Source organism: Nerophis ophidion, linkage group LG02 (genome assembly GCF_033978795.1).
Source record: "Nerophis ophidion isolate RoL-2023_Sa linkage group LG02, RoL_Noph_v1.0, whole genome shotgun sequence".
In the NCBI taxonomy this organism is placed as follows: Eukaryota; Metazoa; Chordata; class Actinopteri; order Syngnathiformes; family Syngnathidae; genus Nerophis; species Nerophis ophidion.
This window is the reverse complement of record NC_084612.1, coordinates 83596523-83616522: the sequence shown is the minus strand read 5'-3', so window position 1 is coordinate 83616522 and position 20000 is coordinate 83596523. Positions and strand designations below refer to the sequence as shown.

At 35.9% G+C, this 20000-nt stretch overlaps 1 protein-coding gene across 1 annotated transcript in view; it reads left to right on the top strand.

Moving 5' to 3' along the window:
* Positions 1–17375, top strand: part of LOC133548271 (phosphorylase b kinase regulatory subunit beta-like) — a 77477-nt gene extending 60102 nt beyond the window's left edge. Inside the window, exons 6-7 of the mRNA XM_061893587.1 lie at positions 596–659; positions 17211–17375. Of these exons, the coding sequence (XP_061749571.1) occupies positions 596–659; positions 17211–17360 (214 nt within the window). The 3' untranslated portion in view covers positions 17361–17375. The remainder of the gene's footprint in view (positions 1–595; positions 660–17210) is intronic.
* The last annotated feature ends 2625 nt before the right edge of the window (positions 17376–20000 follow it).

Below are 20000 nucleotides of genomic sequence, written 5' to 3'. Positions count from 1 at the left end.
GGGAACCCACGCATTCACGGGGAGAACATGCAAACTCCACACAGAAAGATCCCGAGCCTGGATTTGAACCCAGGACTGCAGGAACTTCGTATTGTGAGGCAGACGTATTGTGTAGCGACATGCTAGATCTTATTTTTACACTTTTTTTTTTCCCAAATTCAATTGTATGTTATACACTTCGGACACCACCAGATGGCAGTATAAGTGTCCACATAAGCGGCCATACGACCCCAATTCAGTAGTGTACACAATTTTGGAAATAAATGATGCTGTCCACGCATGTGGCCACTAAGCCTTTAGAGGTTTTTAAGGCACTAAAACAGGATGTAAATTTACAAGCCGCAATACCAGCAGTGAGTGAACTTGTCCAAATGATGGCGCCATTTCAGTCCATTATTTGGGTTACATAAAAAGCACAGAACACAAAACATTACGGCCGTCAGCGAAAAAAAAAAAAAAGCCGCACTGTTTTATAAGCCGCAGGGCTCAAAGCGTAGACACAAAGCAGCGTCTTATAGTCCGGAATCGACGGTTGTTTTCACGTGTTCCTTGTCAAAGATGTGTTTTAAATGTTTTTGTTTTTTTTTCTTTCCAGTTCTGTGGGTTTGGCCAAAGCTGCTCTGGAGGCCATCAATGGATTCAACCTGTTTGGGAACCAGGTAAGCATGACTCCCTCTCAAAAATCTGTGAAAATGTCTACAAAGCCACACCACTTAATGGACTGTCGGCGCATCACAAGTAGAGTAGTCAGACGTACTGCGCTTCAACATGCGATATTATCATGGTGTGTGTATAAGGACCTCAAAATGCCACCTGTTAGGAGACATTATCTAGTGTTTTTTTATGAAATATTATTCAAAACCAACTTTTCTCACCTGTTGCTACCTGCTGATGTGTAATTGGGATCTGCATAAGTCTTGAAAATTTACGCGCATCCGCCACTGTAGTTAATAATCTCCTTCTTTTTCTTAACCCACTTCTTGGAGGGTATTCATACTGCGCTGTTGCCATTTCTAATATAAAGTAGCGTACATTTCTAACGTATATCTGTCAGTAGTATCATTATTTTATAAACTTCCCGGTTTTTTTGAAAGTCCCAAATTTCCAGGAAAGTCTAATTCAAATGAATGGAAAAGTTTCTCAAATTGGATCGCATTTTTTAAACCCGAGTCCGACCTTTCAACAATCCACACTCACTAACTTCCCATATATCTAACGCAAAACATGTTTTCGATTTCCAAATTCCCGTTTTTTCCGGATTTTCCAGCGATTTTCTCCCAATTGAAAATAAATGAGAATTATTCAATCGACTCCATATCCCACATTTCTCTTCTGATTTGAACAGTTCCACCATCCACACACTCATCTCACCTTGGACAACCAAACTACCATTTTACAGGTTAAAAAAAAAAACTAATCAAAATTACCCAGAATTCCCTGTTTTCCTAAGCCCGATTTTCTTCTCTTCCTGGAAAGTTTTCACAGTCCCCAATTTTTCAACCGTTTTTGACCATTCCACCTTCAAATCTTTTTCTTAATTGGAACAACAAACTACAGTTTTTCTTTTTGTACAAATTCCCGGTTTTCCCGAAAATTCCAGGAATTCCGAAATACCCAATCAAATTCAAACTGTTACATCAACATATTTCAACAGATTCAAACAATTCCAATTGTGCTATCATCAATATTTTCGAAACTTAGCATTTTTTTCACGAAATTTCCAGGAATTTTCGAAATTTACCATTTTTTCCCAAATTTTCCAGTAATTTTCAAAACTTACCATTTTTTTCCCAAAATTTCCAGGAATTTTCGAAACTTACCATTTTTTTCCCCGAAATTTCCAGGAATGTCTCAAAATGTTTCGCATTTTTTAAACCCGAGTCCGACCTTTCAACCATCCACACTCACTAACTTCCCATATATCAAACACAAAACATGTTTTCCATTTCAAAATTCCCGTTTTTTCCGGATTTTCCAGCGATTTTCTCCCAATTGAAAATAAATGAGAATTATTCAATCGACTCCATATCCCACATTTCTCTTCTGATTTGAACAGTTCCACCATCCACACACTCATCTCACCTTGGACAACCAAACTACCATTTTCCAGGTAGAAAAAACTAATCAGCATTACCCAGAATTCCCTGATTTCCCAAGCCCGATTTTCACCTTTTCCTGGAAAGTTTTCACAGTCCCCAATTTTTCAACAGTTTTTGACCATTCCACCTTCAAATCTTTTTCTTAATTGTAACAACAAAACTACAATTTTTCTTTTCGTACAAATTCCTGGTTTTCCCGAAATTCCAGGAATTCCAAATTACCCAATTAAATAAAAAACTTAATCAGCGTATTTTAACCCATTCAAAAAATCCCAACACCAACCCATTAATTTCATCAAGGACAAATGTGTTAGTATCAATATGCTCGAAACTTCCCAGTTTTTCGAACTTTACAGGAAAGACTAATTCAGGTGAATGGGAAAATTTCTCAAAATGTTTTGCATATTTTCAACCTGAGTCCGACCTTTTAACCAACCACACACACAACTCTGTACATATATATCGAACGCAAAATATATTTCCCTTTCTCAAAATTTCCGGATTTCCCGGAATTTCCTGCGATTTTCTTCTTATTGAAAATAAATGAGCATTTTACAATCGACTGCATATCCCACATTTCTCTTCTGATTTGAACAGTTCCACCATCCACACACTCATCTCACCTTGGACAACCAAACTACCATTTTCCAGGTAAAAAAAAAAACTAATCAAAATTATCCAGAATTCCCTGTTTTCCTAAGCCCGATTTTCTTCTCTTCCTGGAAAGTTTTCACAGTCCACAATTTTTCAACCGTTTTTGACCATTCCACCTTCAAATCTTTTTCTTAATTGGGACAACAAAACTACAGTTTTTCTTTTTGTACAAATTCCCGGTTTTCCCGAAATTTCAGGAATTCCGAAATACCCAAACTGTTACAGCATCAACATATTTCAACCGATTCAAACAATTCCAATTGTGCTATGATCAATATTTTTGAAACTTACCATTTTTTTCCCCAAAATTTCCAGGAATGTCTAATTCAAGTGAATGAGAAAATTTCTCAAATTGTTCACATTTTTTAAACCCGAGTCCGACCTTTCAACCATCCACACACACTAACTTCCCATATATCAAACGCAAAACATGTTTTCCTTTTCTCAAAATTCCCAGTTTTCACGGAATTTTCGGTGATTTTCTCCCCATTGACAATAAATGAGAATTTTACAATCGACTCCATATCCCAAATTTCTCTTCTGATTTGAACAGTTCCACCATCCACACACTCATTTCACCTTGGACAACCAAACTACCATTTTCCAGGTTAAAAAAAAAACCTAATCAAAATTACCCAGAATTCCCTGTTTTCCTAAGCCCAATTTTCTTCTCTTCCTGGACAGTTTTCACAGTCCACAATTTTTCAACCGTTTTCGACCATTCCACCTCCAAATCTTTTTCTTAATTGGGACAACAAAACTACAGTTTTTCTTTTTGTACAAATTCCCGGTTTTCCCGAAAATTCCAGGAATTCCGAAATACCCAATCAAATTCAAACTGTTACATCAACATATTTCAACCGATTCAAACAATTCCAATTGTGCTATCATCAATATTTTCGAAACTTAGCATTTTTTTCACGAAATTTCCAGGAATTTTCGAAATTTACCATTTTTTCCCAAAATTTCCAGGAATTTTCGAAACTTACCATTTTTTCCCCGAAATTTCCAGGAATGTCTCAAAATGTTTCGCATTTTTTAAACCCGAGTCCGACCTTTCAACCATCCACACTCACTAACTTCCCATATATCGAACACAAAACATGTTTTCCATTTCAAAATTCCCGTTTTTTCCGGATTTTCCAGCGATTTTCTCCCAATTGAAAATAAATGAGAATTATTCAATCGACTCCATATCCCACATTTCTCTTCTGATTTGAACAGTTCCACCATCCACAGACTCATCTCACCTTGGACAACCAAACTACCATTTTCCAGGTAGAAAAAACTAATCAGCATTACCCAGAATTCCCTGATTTCCCAAGCCCGATTTTCACCTTTTCCTGGAAAGTTTTCACAGTCCCCAATTTTTCAACAGTTTTTGACCATTCCACCTTCAAATCTTTTTCTTAATTATAACAACAAAACTACAATTTTTCTTTTCGTACAAATTCCTGGTTTTCCCGAAATTCCAGGAATTCCAAAATACCCAATTAAATAAAAAACTTAATCAGCATATTTTAACCCATTCAAAAAATCCCAACACCAACCCATTAATTTCATCAAGGACAAATGTGTTAGTATCAATATGCTCGAAACTTCCCAGTTTTTCGAACTTTACAGGAAAGACTAATTCAGGTGAATGGGAAAATTTCTCAAAATGTTTTGCATATTTTCAACCTGAGTCCGACCTTTTAACCAACCACACACACAACTCTGTACATATATATCGAACGCAAAATATATTTCCCTTTCTCAAAATTTCCGGATTTCCCGGAATTTCCTGCGATTTTCTTCTTATTGAAAATAAATGAGCATTTTACAATCGACTCCATATCCCAAATTTCTCTTCTGATTTGAACAGTTCCACCATCCACACACTCATCTCACCTTGGACAACCAAACTACCATTTTCCAGGTAAAAAAAAAAACTAATCAAAATTACCCAGAATTCCCTGTTTTCCTAAGCCCGATTTTCTTCTCTTCCTGGAAAGTTTTCACTGTCCCCAGTTTTTCAACCGTTTTTGACCATTCCACCTTCAAATCTTTTTCTTAATTGGGACAACAAAACTACAGTTTTTCTTTTTGTACAAATTCCCGGTTTTCCCGAAATTTCAGGAATTCCGAAATACCCAAACTGTTACAGCATCAACATATTTCAACCGATTCAAACAATTCCAATTGTGCTATAATCAATATTTTCGAAACTTACCATTTTTTTCCCCAAAATTTCCAAGAATGTCTAAATCAAGTGAATGAGAAAATTTCTCAAATTTTTCACATTTTTTAAACCCGAGTCCGACCTTTCAACCATCCACACACACTAACTTCCCATATATCAAACGCAAAACATGTTTTCCTTTTCTCAAAATTCCCAGTTTTCACGGAATTTTCGGTGATTTTCTCCCCATTGACAATAAATGAGAATTTTACAATCGACTCCATATCCCAAATTTCTCTTCTGATTTGAACAGTTCCACCATCCACACACTCATTTCACCTTGGACAACCAAACTACCATTTTCCAGGTTAAAAAAAAAACCTAATCAAAATTACCCAGAATTCCCTGTTTTCCTAAGCCCAATTTTCTTCTCTTCCTGGACAGTTTTCACAGTCCACAATTTTTCAACCGTTTTTGACCATTCCACCTCCAAATCTTTTTCTTAATTGGGACAACAAAACTACAGTTTTTCTTTTTGTACAAATTCCCGGTTTTCCCGAAAATTCCAGGAATTCCGAAATACCCAATCAAATTCAAACTGTTACATCAACATATTTCAACCGATTCAAACAATTCCAATTGTGCTATCATCAATATTTTCGAAACTTAGCATTTTTTTCACGAAATTTCCAGGAATTTTCGAAATTTACCATTTTTTCCCAAAATTTCCAGGAATTTTCGAAACTTACCATTTTTTCCCCGAAATTTCCAGGAATGTCTCAAAATGTTTCGCATTTTTTAAACCCGAGTCCGACCTTTCAACCATCCACACTCACTAACTTCCCATATATCGAACACAAAACATGTTTTCCATTTCAAAATTCCCGTTTTTTCCGGATTTTCCAGCGATTTTCTCCCAATTGAAAATAAATGAGAATTATTCAATCGACTCCATATCCCACATTTCTCTTCTGATTTGAACAGTTCCACCATCCACAGACTCATCTCACCTTGGACAACCAAACTACCATTTTCCAGGTAGAAAAAACTAATCAGCATTACCCAGAATTCCCTGATTTCCCAAGCCCGATTTTCACCTTTTCCTGGAAAGTTTTCACAGTCCCCAATTTTTCAACAGTTTTTGACCATTCCACCTTCAAATCTTTTTCTTAATTATAACAACAAAACTACAATTTTTCTTTTCGTACAAATTCCTGGTTTTCCCGAAATTCCAGGAATTCCAAAATACCCAATTAAATAAAAAACTTAATCAGCATATTTTAACCCATTCAAAAAATCCCAACACCAACCCATTAATTTCATCAAGGACAAATGTGTTAGTATCAATATGCTCGAAACTTCCCAGTTTTTCGAACTTTACAGGAAAGACTAATTCAGGTGAATGGGAAAATTTCTCAAAATGTTTTGCATATTTTCAACCTGAGTCCGACCTTTTAACCAACCACACACACAACTCTGTACATATATATCGAACGCAAAATATATTTCCCTTTCTCAAAATTTCCGGATTTCCCGGAATTTCCTGCGATTTTCTTCTTATTGAAAATAAATGAGCATTTTACAATCGACTGCATATCCCACATTTCTCTTCTGATTTGAACAGTTCCACCATCCACACACTCATCTCACCTTGGACAACCAAACTACCATTTTCCAGGTAAAAAAAAAAACTAATCAAAATTACCCAGAATTCCCTGTTTTCCTAAGCCCGATTTTCTTCTCTTCCTGGAAAGTTTTCACTGTCCCCAGTTTTTCAACCGTTTTTGACCATTCCACCTTCAAATCTTTTTCTTAATTGGGACAACAAAACTACAGTTTTTCTTTTTGTACAAATTCCCGGTTTTCCCGAAATTTCAGGAATTCCGAAATACCCAAACTGTTACAGCATCAACATATTTCAACCGATTCAAACAATTCCAATTGTGCTATAATCAATATTTTCGAAACTTACCATTTTTTTCCCCAAAATTTCCAAGAATGTCTAAATCAAGTGAATGAGAAAATTTCTCAAATTTTTCACATTTTTTAAACCCGAGTCCGACCTTTCAACCATCCACACACACTAACTTCCCATATATCAAACGCAAAACATGTTTTCCTTTTCTCAAAATTCCCAGTTTTCACGGAATTTTCGGTGATTTTCTCCCCATTGACAATAAATGAGAATTTTACAATAGACTCCATTTCCCACATTTCTCTTCTGATTTGAACAGTTCCACCATCCACACACTCATCTCATTTTAGACTATCAAACTACCATTTTCCAGGTAAAAAACTATCCAGGATTTCCCAGACTTTCCAGTTTTCCCAAGCCATATTTTCACCTCTTCGTGGAAAGTTTTCACAGTCTCCATTTTTCAACTGTTTTTGACCATTCCATCTTCAAATTGTTTTCTTAATTGGGACAACAAAACTATAGTTTTTCATCTCATTTTAGACAACCAAACTACCATTTTCCAGGTAAAAAAAACTAATCAGCATTACCCAGAATTCCCTGATTTCCCAAGCCCGATTTTCACCTTTTCCTGGAAAGTTTTCACAGTCCCCAATTTTTCAACTGTTTTTGACCATTCCATCTTCAAATTGTTTTCTTAATTGGGACAACAAAACTATAGTTTTTCATCTCATTTTAGACAACCAAACTACCATTTTCCAGGTAAAAAAAACTAATCAGCATTACCCAGAATTCCCTGATTTCCCAAGCCCGATTTTCACCTTTTCCTGGAAAGTTTTCACAGTCCCCAATTTTTCAACTGTTTTTGACCATTCTACCTTCAAATCTTTTTCTTAATTGTAACAACAAAACTACAATTTTTCTTTTCGTACAAATTCCCGGTTTTCCCGAAATTCCAGGAATTCCAAAATACCCAATTAAATAAAAAACTTAATCAGCATATTTTAACCGATTCAAAAAATCCCAACACCAACCCATTAATTTCATCAAGGACAAATGTGTTAGTATCAATATGCTCGAAACTTCCCAGTTTTTCGAACTTTACAGGAAAGACTAATTCAGGTGAATGGGAAAATTTCTCAAAATGTTTTGCATATTTTCAACCCGAGTCCGACCTTTTAACCAACCACACACACAACTCTGTACATATATATCGAACGCAAAATATATTTCCCTTTCTCAAAATTTCCGGATTTCCCGGAATTTCCTGCGATTTTCTTCTTATTGAAAACAAATGAGCATTTTACAATCGACTGCATATCCCACATTTCTCTTCTGATTTGAACAGTTCCACCATCCACACACTCATCTCACCTTGGCCAACCAAACTACCATTTTCCAGGTAAAAAAAAAAAAAACGAATCAAAATTACCCAAAATTCCCTGTTTTCCCAAGCCCGATTTTCTTCTCTTCCTGGAAAGTTTTCACAGTCCCCAATTTTTCAACCGTTTTTGACCATTCCACCTTCAAATCTTTTTCTTAATTGGGACAACAAAACTACCGCTTTTCTTTTTGTACAAATTCCCGGTTTTCTCGAAATTCCAGGAATTCGTAAATACCCAATTAAATCCAAAACTTCATCAGCATATTTCAACCGATTCATAAAATTCCAACACCAACCCATTCATTTCATCAAGGACAAATGTGTTAGTATCAATACTCTCGAAACTTCCCATTTTTAAAAAAAAATCCAGGAAAGTCTAATTTAAGTGAATGGGAAAATTTCTCAAAATAATTAGCATGTTTTAAACCCGAGTCCGACCTTTCAACCATCCACACACACAACTCTTTACACATATATCGAACGCAAAACATAAGTTTTCTCTTTCTCAAAATTCCCGGTTTTCTTGGATTTCGGGCGATTTTCTCCCCATCGACAATAAATGAGCATTTTACAATCAACTGCATATCCCACATTTTTCATCAGATTTGAACCGTTCCACCATCCACACACTCATCTCATTTTAGACTATCAAACTACCATTTTCCAGGTAAAAAACAAATCAGCATTTCCCAGACTTCCCAGTTTTCCCAAGCCCTATTTTCACCTCTTTGTGGAAAGTTTTCACAGTCTCCATTTTTCAACCGTTTTTGACCATTCCATCTTCAAATAGTTTTCTTAATTGGGACAACAAAACTACAGTTTTTCTCTTTGTACAAATTCCCGATTTTCCCGAAATTCCAGGAATTCGTGAATATCGAACGCAAAACATAAGTTTTCTCTTTCCCGGAATTCCCTATTTTCCCCAGACCTATTTTCACCTCTTCCTGTAAAGTTTTCTCTGTCCACATTTTTCGAACAATTTTAATCGGGACCACAAAACCACCGTTTTTCTTTTCTTTACAAATTTTTGTTTTTTCCCGAAATTCCAGGAATTCCAAAATATCTTTTTCTGCATCAACATATTTCTACCGATTCCAAAAATTCCAACACCAAGTCATTCATTTAATCAACTGTGCAAGTATCAACATTTTTGAAACTTCCCGGTTTTTCTCCTGTCAGAGTTGCCACTGACTGTTTGTTTGTGTTTTAGTTTCTCCTCTGTGTGTTGAGTATTTCCTGTCCTTAGTTCCTGTCTAGTGCTCTTATTTTGGTTCAGCTTCCTGTTTGTCCTGTTTTCACTCAGCTGCGGCTGATTGGCATCTGGTCACACCTGATGTCAATCAGCCAGCTCCTATTTTACCTGCTTGGTTCCTCCAGTCAGTGCTGGATCGTTGTGTTGTCGTTGCCTGTCACTTTTGTGTCTTTGCTACCTGTCCTGTCTGGCATCATTTCAGCTACTACCTGTCGTGCTACATCTTGTCCTGGTCGTGGTAGCGGTAAGCTGTTTTTGTTAGCCATTAGCTATTTCCAGTTTTTCTGTTTGTTATCCTCTAGCTTCCATGCTAAAGTTCCTTTTTGTTTTTCTAGCTCCCAGTGCTAGCTCTCTTAGTTTGTCATTCCGCCCACGTGCGTGTTTCTTGTTTGTTCTTGTGTAGTTTTAATTCAATCAGGTTTTCATACACCATGCCTGCCTCCATCTCTGCATCTTGGGGTTCATCAACAAATACCTCTGACATCTCCACATTTCCAGGAAATTCGAAGTCAGATTTGCAGATTGCTGAAACTCTGATAGCTTCTGTAGCCGAGGATCGGACCGCCAAGTGCCCTGCCTTCGGATGCCCCCCAGCTCACATAGCACCCGACCTCTATGGCCCCTGCTATGGGTGGTGAGCCCATTGGAGTCCATGTTTTGTCTTCTTCATAGAGGTCTTCGAGCTGCTCTTTGTCTGACGAGTCCATGGTTCTCGCCCGGAAAAGGGTGGAGTGCCATCTCCGGGTTGGGGAGGAGACCCCTGCCCCAAGTGGAGGAGTTCAGGTACCTAGGAGTCTTGTTCACGAGTGGGGGAAGAGTGGATCGTGAGATCGACAGGCGGATCGGTGCGGTGTCTTCAGTAATGCGGACGTTGTACCGATCCGTTGTGGTGAAGAAGGAGCTGAGCCGGAAGGCAAAGCTCTCAATTTACCGGTCGATCTACGTTCCCATCCTCACCTATGGTCATGAGCTTTGGGTCATGACCGAAAGGATAAGATCACGGGTACAAGCGGCCCAAATGAGTTTGGGTCTCTCCCTTAGAGATAGGGTGAGAAGCTCTGCCATCCGGGAGGAACTCAAAGTAAAGCCGCTGCTCCTTCACATGGAGAGGAGCCAAATGAGGCGGTTCGGGCATCTGGTCAGGATGCCACCCGAACGCCTCCCTAGGGCACGTCCAACCGGTAGGAGGCCACGGGGAAGACCCAGGACACGTTGGGAAGACTATGTCTCCCGGCTGGCCTGGGAACGCCTCGGGATCCCCCAGGAAGAGCTGGACAAAGTGGCTGGGGAGAGGGAAGTCTGGGTTTCCCTGCTTAGGCTGTAGAAGATGGATGGATGGATGAAACTCTGATAAACTGACAGGGAACCCTGTTGTTTATTTTGTGTTGCGGCGGAAACGATTCAGTCCCGTGTTTGATCGGCAGCCCGGAAGCATCGATGTTTGGTCGCGTCCGCGACGAACGAATTCAGCGTCTCTGTCCGCCGTCAAGCAGACGGAGAAGAAGCGCCTGCTTCCAGACTTGCGAAGCGTCTCCGTCACTCCTGATTTCCCAGCTGACCCTCACAGCTATCGTCTGGCTTTCCCGCCTTTGTGCCCCGTCAATGAATGCGCCACGTCGGCTTGGATTTTCCCATCATGCCCGGGAGCCTCACGGCAGATAAAATTGATCTGGGTCAAAGCGCATCGCCGTTACGTCCACACAGCTTTAACGACTTCTGAAGTCACTTGGATTTTACTTTGTTTATACTACTACTACTCAGGATCAGAATCAGAATCCGTTCCAACATGTACAAGACACTTCAGAACTGAAATTACATTTTCGGCACAGTCCCGCTAAGAGCGGACACACGAGACCGCCGACGGATCAGCCGGTTACAGCGCTCCTTAAAAAGATAAGAAAAGGGTGACATTAGGAAAGGGGAGTAAAAGAAATATCAGTCCAAGGCTAGACCCTCAGCAGAGGTCTAGTCTGAGTCCAAGGAAAAAACCTCACATAGCATTGCACACATTAAACATACATATATCACACCAACTTGCAACAGAGGGAGGGGTGGGTTCGATCTGTAACGCCGCTCGGCCATTTCACAACCCCAGAGGAAATAAGCGTTGGTGAGGGTTTTGATTTAAGGGTCGGGGTCATGTGCGTATATGCCCAATTAACTCGGGAGAGGTGAAGTGTTTTTGTATGGCTGAGGCCGATAAAGTTCGGCTACAGATGTTGTTGAGAAAAAGGGAGGTCAAAAGCGTCTATCTTTGAGGAGTCTTCGGGAGATTTTCTTCAGAACAGCCTGCTCCATGCCAAGGCCATTCAGGGAGTCCAAATCGTAGATAAAAAGTTGTTTTCCTTCGAGAAGACAAACTATTGACTTGTCTTCTCTGCTTGTCCAATGCTGGACCTCTTTTATTTCCAATTAATTATTCCTTCTCTGCAAACTTTCCCAAGATGAGATCCATTTTGCGATTCAACTCAGAAATCGCACAAGTCTGTGTTCCCACAGCCCGACCCGATCCTTCCATTGCGTTGAACAGGGCGTCGGGCCCCTTGAGTGGCTGCCATCGTCTTCCGAATTTGTCGATACACCCGAGCAATGACCGGATCACAGCTCCAAATAGGTAGATGTCTTCCACGTCCTCGATGGAAAGAGCTGAGAGGCACATGATCCTCCATGAGTTCAAAGGAGTCCCGCCAATCAGCCAAACAGACGCAATAACTCAGAGAAAACGCTGACGTTTTGGTGGATTTACAAAACTGGAACAATACAAAAAGAATGCCATTGTAAGTTAATATTGCTAACACAGAAACTCGTGTTAGCATATTAGCTAATGCTAATGACACTAGCTTCATTACAAATATGCATGAAAACACTCCTACCGACATCACACGTGAGACGGTTTAGTAAGTAAGAATCGTTTTAGTTATATTGTAAATCTTACAAACGTGGCAAACACTCCTACAAACATCACATATTTGACATTTTAGTACGTAAGAATTGTTTTAGTTATATTGTAAAACTTACAAACGTGGCTTGGATTGAGGAAGGAAGAATCCGCGTGAGTAAAAACACTATGGACGGCTAGAAGATGAAACGGCCACTTGTACTTCATGTTAAAAGAACAAAATATTGTATAATGCATTTGTTCCTTGTACTTAAATGTAGAATATTTGAATAATATATGTATATTATTCACATGTGACTAATGCTGTATAATAGACTGTATTTAAATTATTCACATGTGAATATTGATGTATAATAGACTGTATTTATATTATTCACATGTGAATAATCCTGCATAAAATACTGTATTTATATTATTCACATGTGAATAATGCTGTATAATAGACTGTATTTATATTATTCACATGTGAATAATGCTGTATAATAGACTGTATTTATATTATTCACATGTGAATAATGCTGTATAATAGACTGTATTTATGTTATTCACATGTAAATAATGCTGTATAATAGACTGTATTTATATTATTCACATGTGAATAATGCTGTATAATAGACTGTATTTATATTATTCACATGTGACTAATGCTGTTTAATAGACTGTATTTATATTATTCACATGTGAATAATCCTGCATAAAAGACTGTATTTATATTATTCACATGTGAATAATGCTGTATAAAAGACTGTATTTATATTATTCACATGTGAATAATGCTGTATAATAGACTGTATTTATGTTATTCACATGTAAATAATGCTGTATAATAGACTGTATTTATATTATTCACATGTGACTAATGCTGTTTAATAGACTGTATTTATATCATTCACATGTGAATAATGCTGTATAATAGACTGTATTTATGTTATTCACATGTAAATAATGCTGTATAATAGACTGTATTTATATTATTCACATGTGACTAATGCTGTTTAATAGACTGTATTTATATCATTCACATGTAAATAATGCTGTATAATAGACTGTATTTATATTATTCACATGTGAATAATGCTGTATAATAGACTGTATTTATATTATTCACATGTGACTAATGCTGTTTAATAGACTGTATTTATATTATTCACATGTGAATAATCCTGCATAAAAGACTGTATTTATATTATTCACATGTGAATAATGCTGTATAAAAGACTGTATTTATATTATTCACATGTGAATAATGCTGTATAATAGACTGTATTTATGTTATTCACATGTAAATAATGCTGTATAATAGACTGTATTTATATTATTCACATGTGACTAATGCTGTTTAATAGACTGTATTTATATCATTCACATGTGAATAATGCTGTATAATAGACTGTAGTTATATTATTCACATGTGAATAATGCTGTATAATAGACTGTATTTATATTATTCACATGTGAATAATGCTGTATAAGAGACTGTATTTATATTATTCACATGTGAATAATGTTGTATAATAGACTGTATTTATATCATTCACATGTGAATAATGCTGTATAATAAACTGTTTTTTATATTATTCACATGTGAATAATGCTGTATAATAGACTGTATTTATATTATTCACATGTGGATAATGCTGCATAATGGACGGTATCCATATTATTCACATGTGAATAATGCTGTATACTAGGCTGTTTTTATATTATTCACATGTGAATATTGATGTATAATAGACTGTATTTATATTATTCACATGTGAATAATGCTGTATAATAGACTGTATTTATATTATTCACATGTGAATAATGCTGTATAATAGACTGTATTTATATTATTCACATGTGAATAATGCTGTATAATAGACTGTATTTATGTTATTCACATGTAAATAATGCTGTATAATAGACTGTATTTATATTATTCACATGTGAATAATGCTGTATAATAGACTGTATTTATATTATTCACATGTGACTAATGCTGTTTAATAGACTGTATTTATATTATTCACATGTGAATAATCCTGCATAAAAGACTGTATTTATATTATTCACATGTGAATAATGCTGTATAAAAGACTGTATTTATATTATTCACATGTGAATAATGCTGTATAATAGACTGTATTTATATTATTCACATGTGACTAATGCTGTTTAATAGACTGTATTTATATCATTCACATGTGAATAATGCTGTATAATAGACTGTATTTATGTTATTCACATGTAAATAATGCTGTATAATAGACTGTATTTATATTATTCACATGTGACTAATGCTGTTTAATAGACTGTATTTATATCATTCACATGTAAATAATGCTGTATAATAGACTGTATTTATATTATTCACATGTGAATAATGCTGTATAATAGACTGTATTTATATTATTCACATGTGACTAATGCTGTTTAATAGACTGTATTTATATTATTCACATGTGAATAATCCTGCATAAAAGACTGTATTTATATTATTCACATGTGAATAATGCTGTATAAAAGACTGTATTTATATTATTCACATGTGAATAATGCTGTATAATAGACTGTATTTATGTTATTCACATGTAAATAATGCTGTATAATAGACTGTATTTATATTATTCACATGTGACTAATGCTGTTTAATAGACTGTATTTATATCATTCACATGTGAATAATGCTGTATAATAGACTGTAGTTATATTATTCACATGTGAATAATGCTGTATAATAGACTGTATTTATATTATTCACATGTGAATAATGCTGTATAAGAGACTGTATTTATATTATTCACATGTGAATAATGTTGTATAATAGACTGTATTTATATCATTCACATGTGAATAATGCTGTATAATAGACTGTAGTTATATTATTCACATGTGAATAATGCTTTATAAGAGACTGTATTTATATTATTCACATGTGACTAATGCTGTATAATAGACTATTTATATTATTCACATGTGAATAATGCTGTATAATAGACTGTTTTTATATCATTCACATGTGAATAATGTTGTATAATAGACTGTATTTATATCATTCACATGTGAATAATGCTGTATAATAGACTGTAGTTATATTATTCACATGTGAATAATGCTTTATAAGAGACTGTATTTATATTATTCACATGTGACTAATGCTGTATAATAGACTATTTATATTATTCACATGTGAATAATGCTGTATAATAGACTGTATTTACATTATTCACATGTGAATAATGCTGTATAATAGACTGTAGTTATATTATTCACATGTGAATAATGCTGTATAAGAGACTGTATTTATATTATTCACATGTGAATAATGCTGTATAATAGACTGTATTTATATTATTCACATGTGAATAATGCTGTATAATAGACTGTATTTATATTATTCACATGTGAATAATGCTGTACAATAGACAGTTTTTATATTATTCACATGTGGATAATGCTGCATAATGGACGGTATCCATATTATTCACATGAGAATAATGCTGTATACTAGGCTGTTTTTATATTATTCACATGTGAATAATGCTGTATAATAGACTGTATTTATATTATTCACATGTGAATAATGCTGTATAATAGACTGTATTTATATTATTCACATGTGAATAATGCTGTATAATAGACTGTATTTATATTATTCACATGTGAATAATGCTGTATAATAGACTGTATTTATATTATTCACATGTGAATAATGCTGTATAATAGACTGTATTTATATTATTCACATGTGAATAATGCTGTACAATAGACAGTTTTTATATTATTCACATGTGAATAATGCTGTATAATAAACTGTTTTTTATATTATTCACATGTGAATAATGCTGTATAATAGACTGTATTTATATTATTCACATGTGAATAATGCTGTACAATAGACAGTTTTTATATTATTCACATGTGGATAATGCTGCATAATGGACGGTATCCATATTATTCACATGAGAATAATGCTGTATACTAGGCTGTTTTTATATTATTCACATGTGAATAATGCTGTATAATAGACTGTATTTATGTTGTATAGTATTTATTGTCTATTGTGAGCAAACAGTGGTGCGGAATTTCCCCCAGGGATCAATAAAGTACTTTCTATTCTATTTTTATCTTTACTATTCTATTCTACAAGGTCCAAAACAGTAACGCACCTTTTCAGTGTATTTACTTGGGGTTTTTTGTGGAAAACTTTGCATTGCGGCCGCCGGCGAAGAAAAATAATAACGTTTTATAAGCCGCACAAGTCAAAGCGTAGGTACAAAGTTCTAGCTGGGAATTTGCGGTGATTTGAAGACCAAACATTGAACTTTTTTTTTTTTTTTTAACGGACTAACGCTGACCCCACAATCCGAGGCACTTTGCATAGTGCGAGGGGAAAGCTGCTGATTTGACTAAAAGCCCCCGCTCGGATGTGTTTTGGAGTCGGTGGGAGTGGGTAAAAGGGCAATAATCATCCATAATGGATGGAAGTTACGGCAGAAAGTGCTTAGCAGGTGCGGGGAGAGAAACTAGCCGAGTTACGTGGGAGAGCAACAGCGGCGAGTGGAAACATCGACAGCGGCGAGGCGTTTAAGTGACGCCGCCAGTGTCCGACATTTGCTGTTATGCAGGCGGAGTGAGGACTCTTGACTCCCACACTCTACTTCAATGTGTGTGTGTGTGTGTGTGTGTGTGTTTTTAATGCACTTTTTAATGTCAAATGCCTTGTTCAGAGCTGTGGGCATGTTGTGTAGGCGGAGCTTTAAACACTCACATTGTGTGTGTGTGTGTGTGTGTGTGTGTGTGTGTGTGTGTGTGTGTGTGTGTGTGTGTGTGTGTGTGTGTGCGTGTGCGTGTGCGCGTGCAGGGCTGCTCGTGGTCGGTGATCTTCGTGGACCTGGACGCCCACAACAGGAACCGACAAACCCTTTGCTCCCTGCTGCCCCGAGAGTCTCGCTCCCACGTGAGTCCGGCCGCCCACTCTTGTGAGGCCGATTGTCCGATTACACCTCGATAAAAGTGTCAATGAATGTGTGTTTGGGCCGTCTCCCCACATTGTCGCTTTTTAGAGCGTGCGAAGTGTTTTAAAGAGCACTGAAGGTCGGGCCGGGCGATAAAACAATCAATATCAATAGACACGTAATCGATATAAATATATATATATATATACAGGACTGTCTCAGACAATTAGAATATTGTGATAAAGTCCTTTATTTTCTGTAATGCAACTAAAAACATGGAAATGTCATACATTCTGGATTCATTACACATCATGTTTTGCACTCCACCTCTTCATCTTTTTCGTATTTTAGGTTAAATAATCCCACACAGCTGACATTTTTACCGTAACTTTTAATTCAGATGGCCGTCTTAGAACACAGACATGTGAAGGTGTTGAAGGTGTGCTGGAAAATGCGGAACGGAGCGTAGGGAGCAGCAGAAGAGTGGAATGTATTATTTTGGTGCGTTGGAAAACATATATATATATATATATATATATATATATATATATATACTGTATATGTATATATATATATATATATATATATATATATATTCAGGACTGTCTCAGAAAATTTGAATATTGTGATTAAAGTCCTTTATTTTCTGTAATGCAACTAAAAACATGAAAATGTCATACATTCTGGATTCATTACACATCAACTGAAATATTGCAAGCCTTTTATCATTTTAATATTGCTGATTATGGCATACAGCTTAAGAAAACTCAAAAATCCTACCTCAAAATAGTAGAATATTTCCTCAGACCAAGTAAAAAAAAAAAGATTTATAACAGCAAAACAAAATCAAACATTTGAAAATGTCAATTAATGCACTCAGTACTTGGTTGGGAATCCTTTTGCACGGATTACTGCATCAATGCGGCGTGGCATGGAGGCAATCGACCTGTGGCATTGCTGAGGTGTTATGGATGCCCAGGATGCTTCAATAGCGGCCTTCAGCTCATTTGCATTATTGGGTCTGGTGTCTTTCAGCTTCTTCTTCACAATACCCCACAAATTCTCTGAGGTTCAGGTCAGGGGAGTTGGCAGGCCAATGGAGGACAGTAATGCCATGGTCAGTACACCAGTTACTGCTGGTTTTGGCACTGTGGACAGGTGCCAGATCATGCTGGGAAATGAAATCATCATCTCCATAGAGCTCCTGATGATTGAGGGAACCCCTCATGAAACAGTTCTGTAGAGACGAAATAGTCTTGTGATTTTTCCCACACCCACATATATATATATATATATATATATATATATATATATATATATATATATATATATATATATATATACATATATATATATATATATATATATATATATATATATATATATATATATATATATATATATATGTCCGTGTTTACCAACGCACCAAAATAATACATTCCACTTTCTGCTGCTCCCTACGCTCCGTTCCACATTTTCCAGCACACCTTCAACACATTCACATGTCTGTGTTCTAAGACGGCCATGTGAATTAAAAGTTACGGTAAAAATGTCAGCTGTGTGGGATTATTTAACCTACAATACGAAAAAGATGAAGAGGCGGAGTGCAAAACATGATATGTAATGAATCCAGAATGTATGACATGTTCATGTTTTTAGTTGCATTACAGAAAATAAAGGACTTTATCACAATATTCTAATTTTCTGAGACAGTCCTGTGTGTGTGTGTGTGTGTGTGTGTGTATGTATATATATATATATATATATGTACATATATATATATATATATATATGTACATATATACATATGTACATATATATATATATATATATATATATATATATATATATATATATATGTACATATGTACATATATATATATATATATATATATATATATATATATATATATATACATATGTACATATATATATATATGTATATATATATATATATATATAAATAGTGGCCTAGTGGTTAGAGTGTCCACCCTCCTGAGATGGGTAGGTTGTGGGATTGAACTCAGGACTACTCGGACCTTCGTATTGTGAGGCAAATGCACTCACCCTTGTACTGCCGTGGTGCCCGATGTATATGTGTGTGTGCATATGTATATATATATATATATAACATATATATATATATATATATATATATATATATATATATATATATATATATATATATATACATATAAATACTTATTTTCCACCATAATTTACTAATAAATTCTTTAAAATTCCTACAATGGGAATTCCTGGATTTTTTTTCCACATTCCGTCTCTCACAGTTGAAGTGTACCTATGATGAAAATTACAGACCTCTGTCATCATTTTAAGTGGGATATGTTGTTCTGTCCCTATTTTGACTAATAGGAGCCCTTTAAAAGTGTCCAAACAGTCCTATACTTACCTATTCCCATTTTTGTTCAAACAAATTTACATTATTGCAATCAGTTCATCAAACATTGTCCTTTACAATTATTAAAAGCTTTTGGCGGTTTAGCTCGGTTGGTAGAGTGGCCGTGCCAGCAACTTGAGGGTTGCAGGTTCGATCCCCGCCAACCTAGTCACTGCCGTTGTGTCCTTGGGAGAGACACTTTACCCACCTGCTCCCAGTGCCACCCACACTGATTTAAATGTCACTTAGATATTGGCTTTCACTATGTAAAAGCGCTTTGAGTCACTAGAGAAAA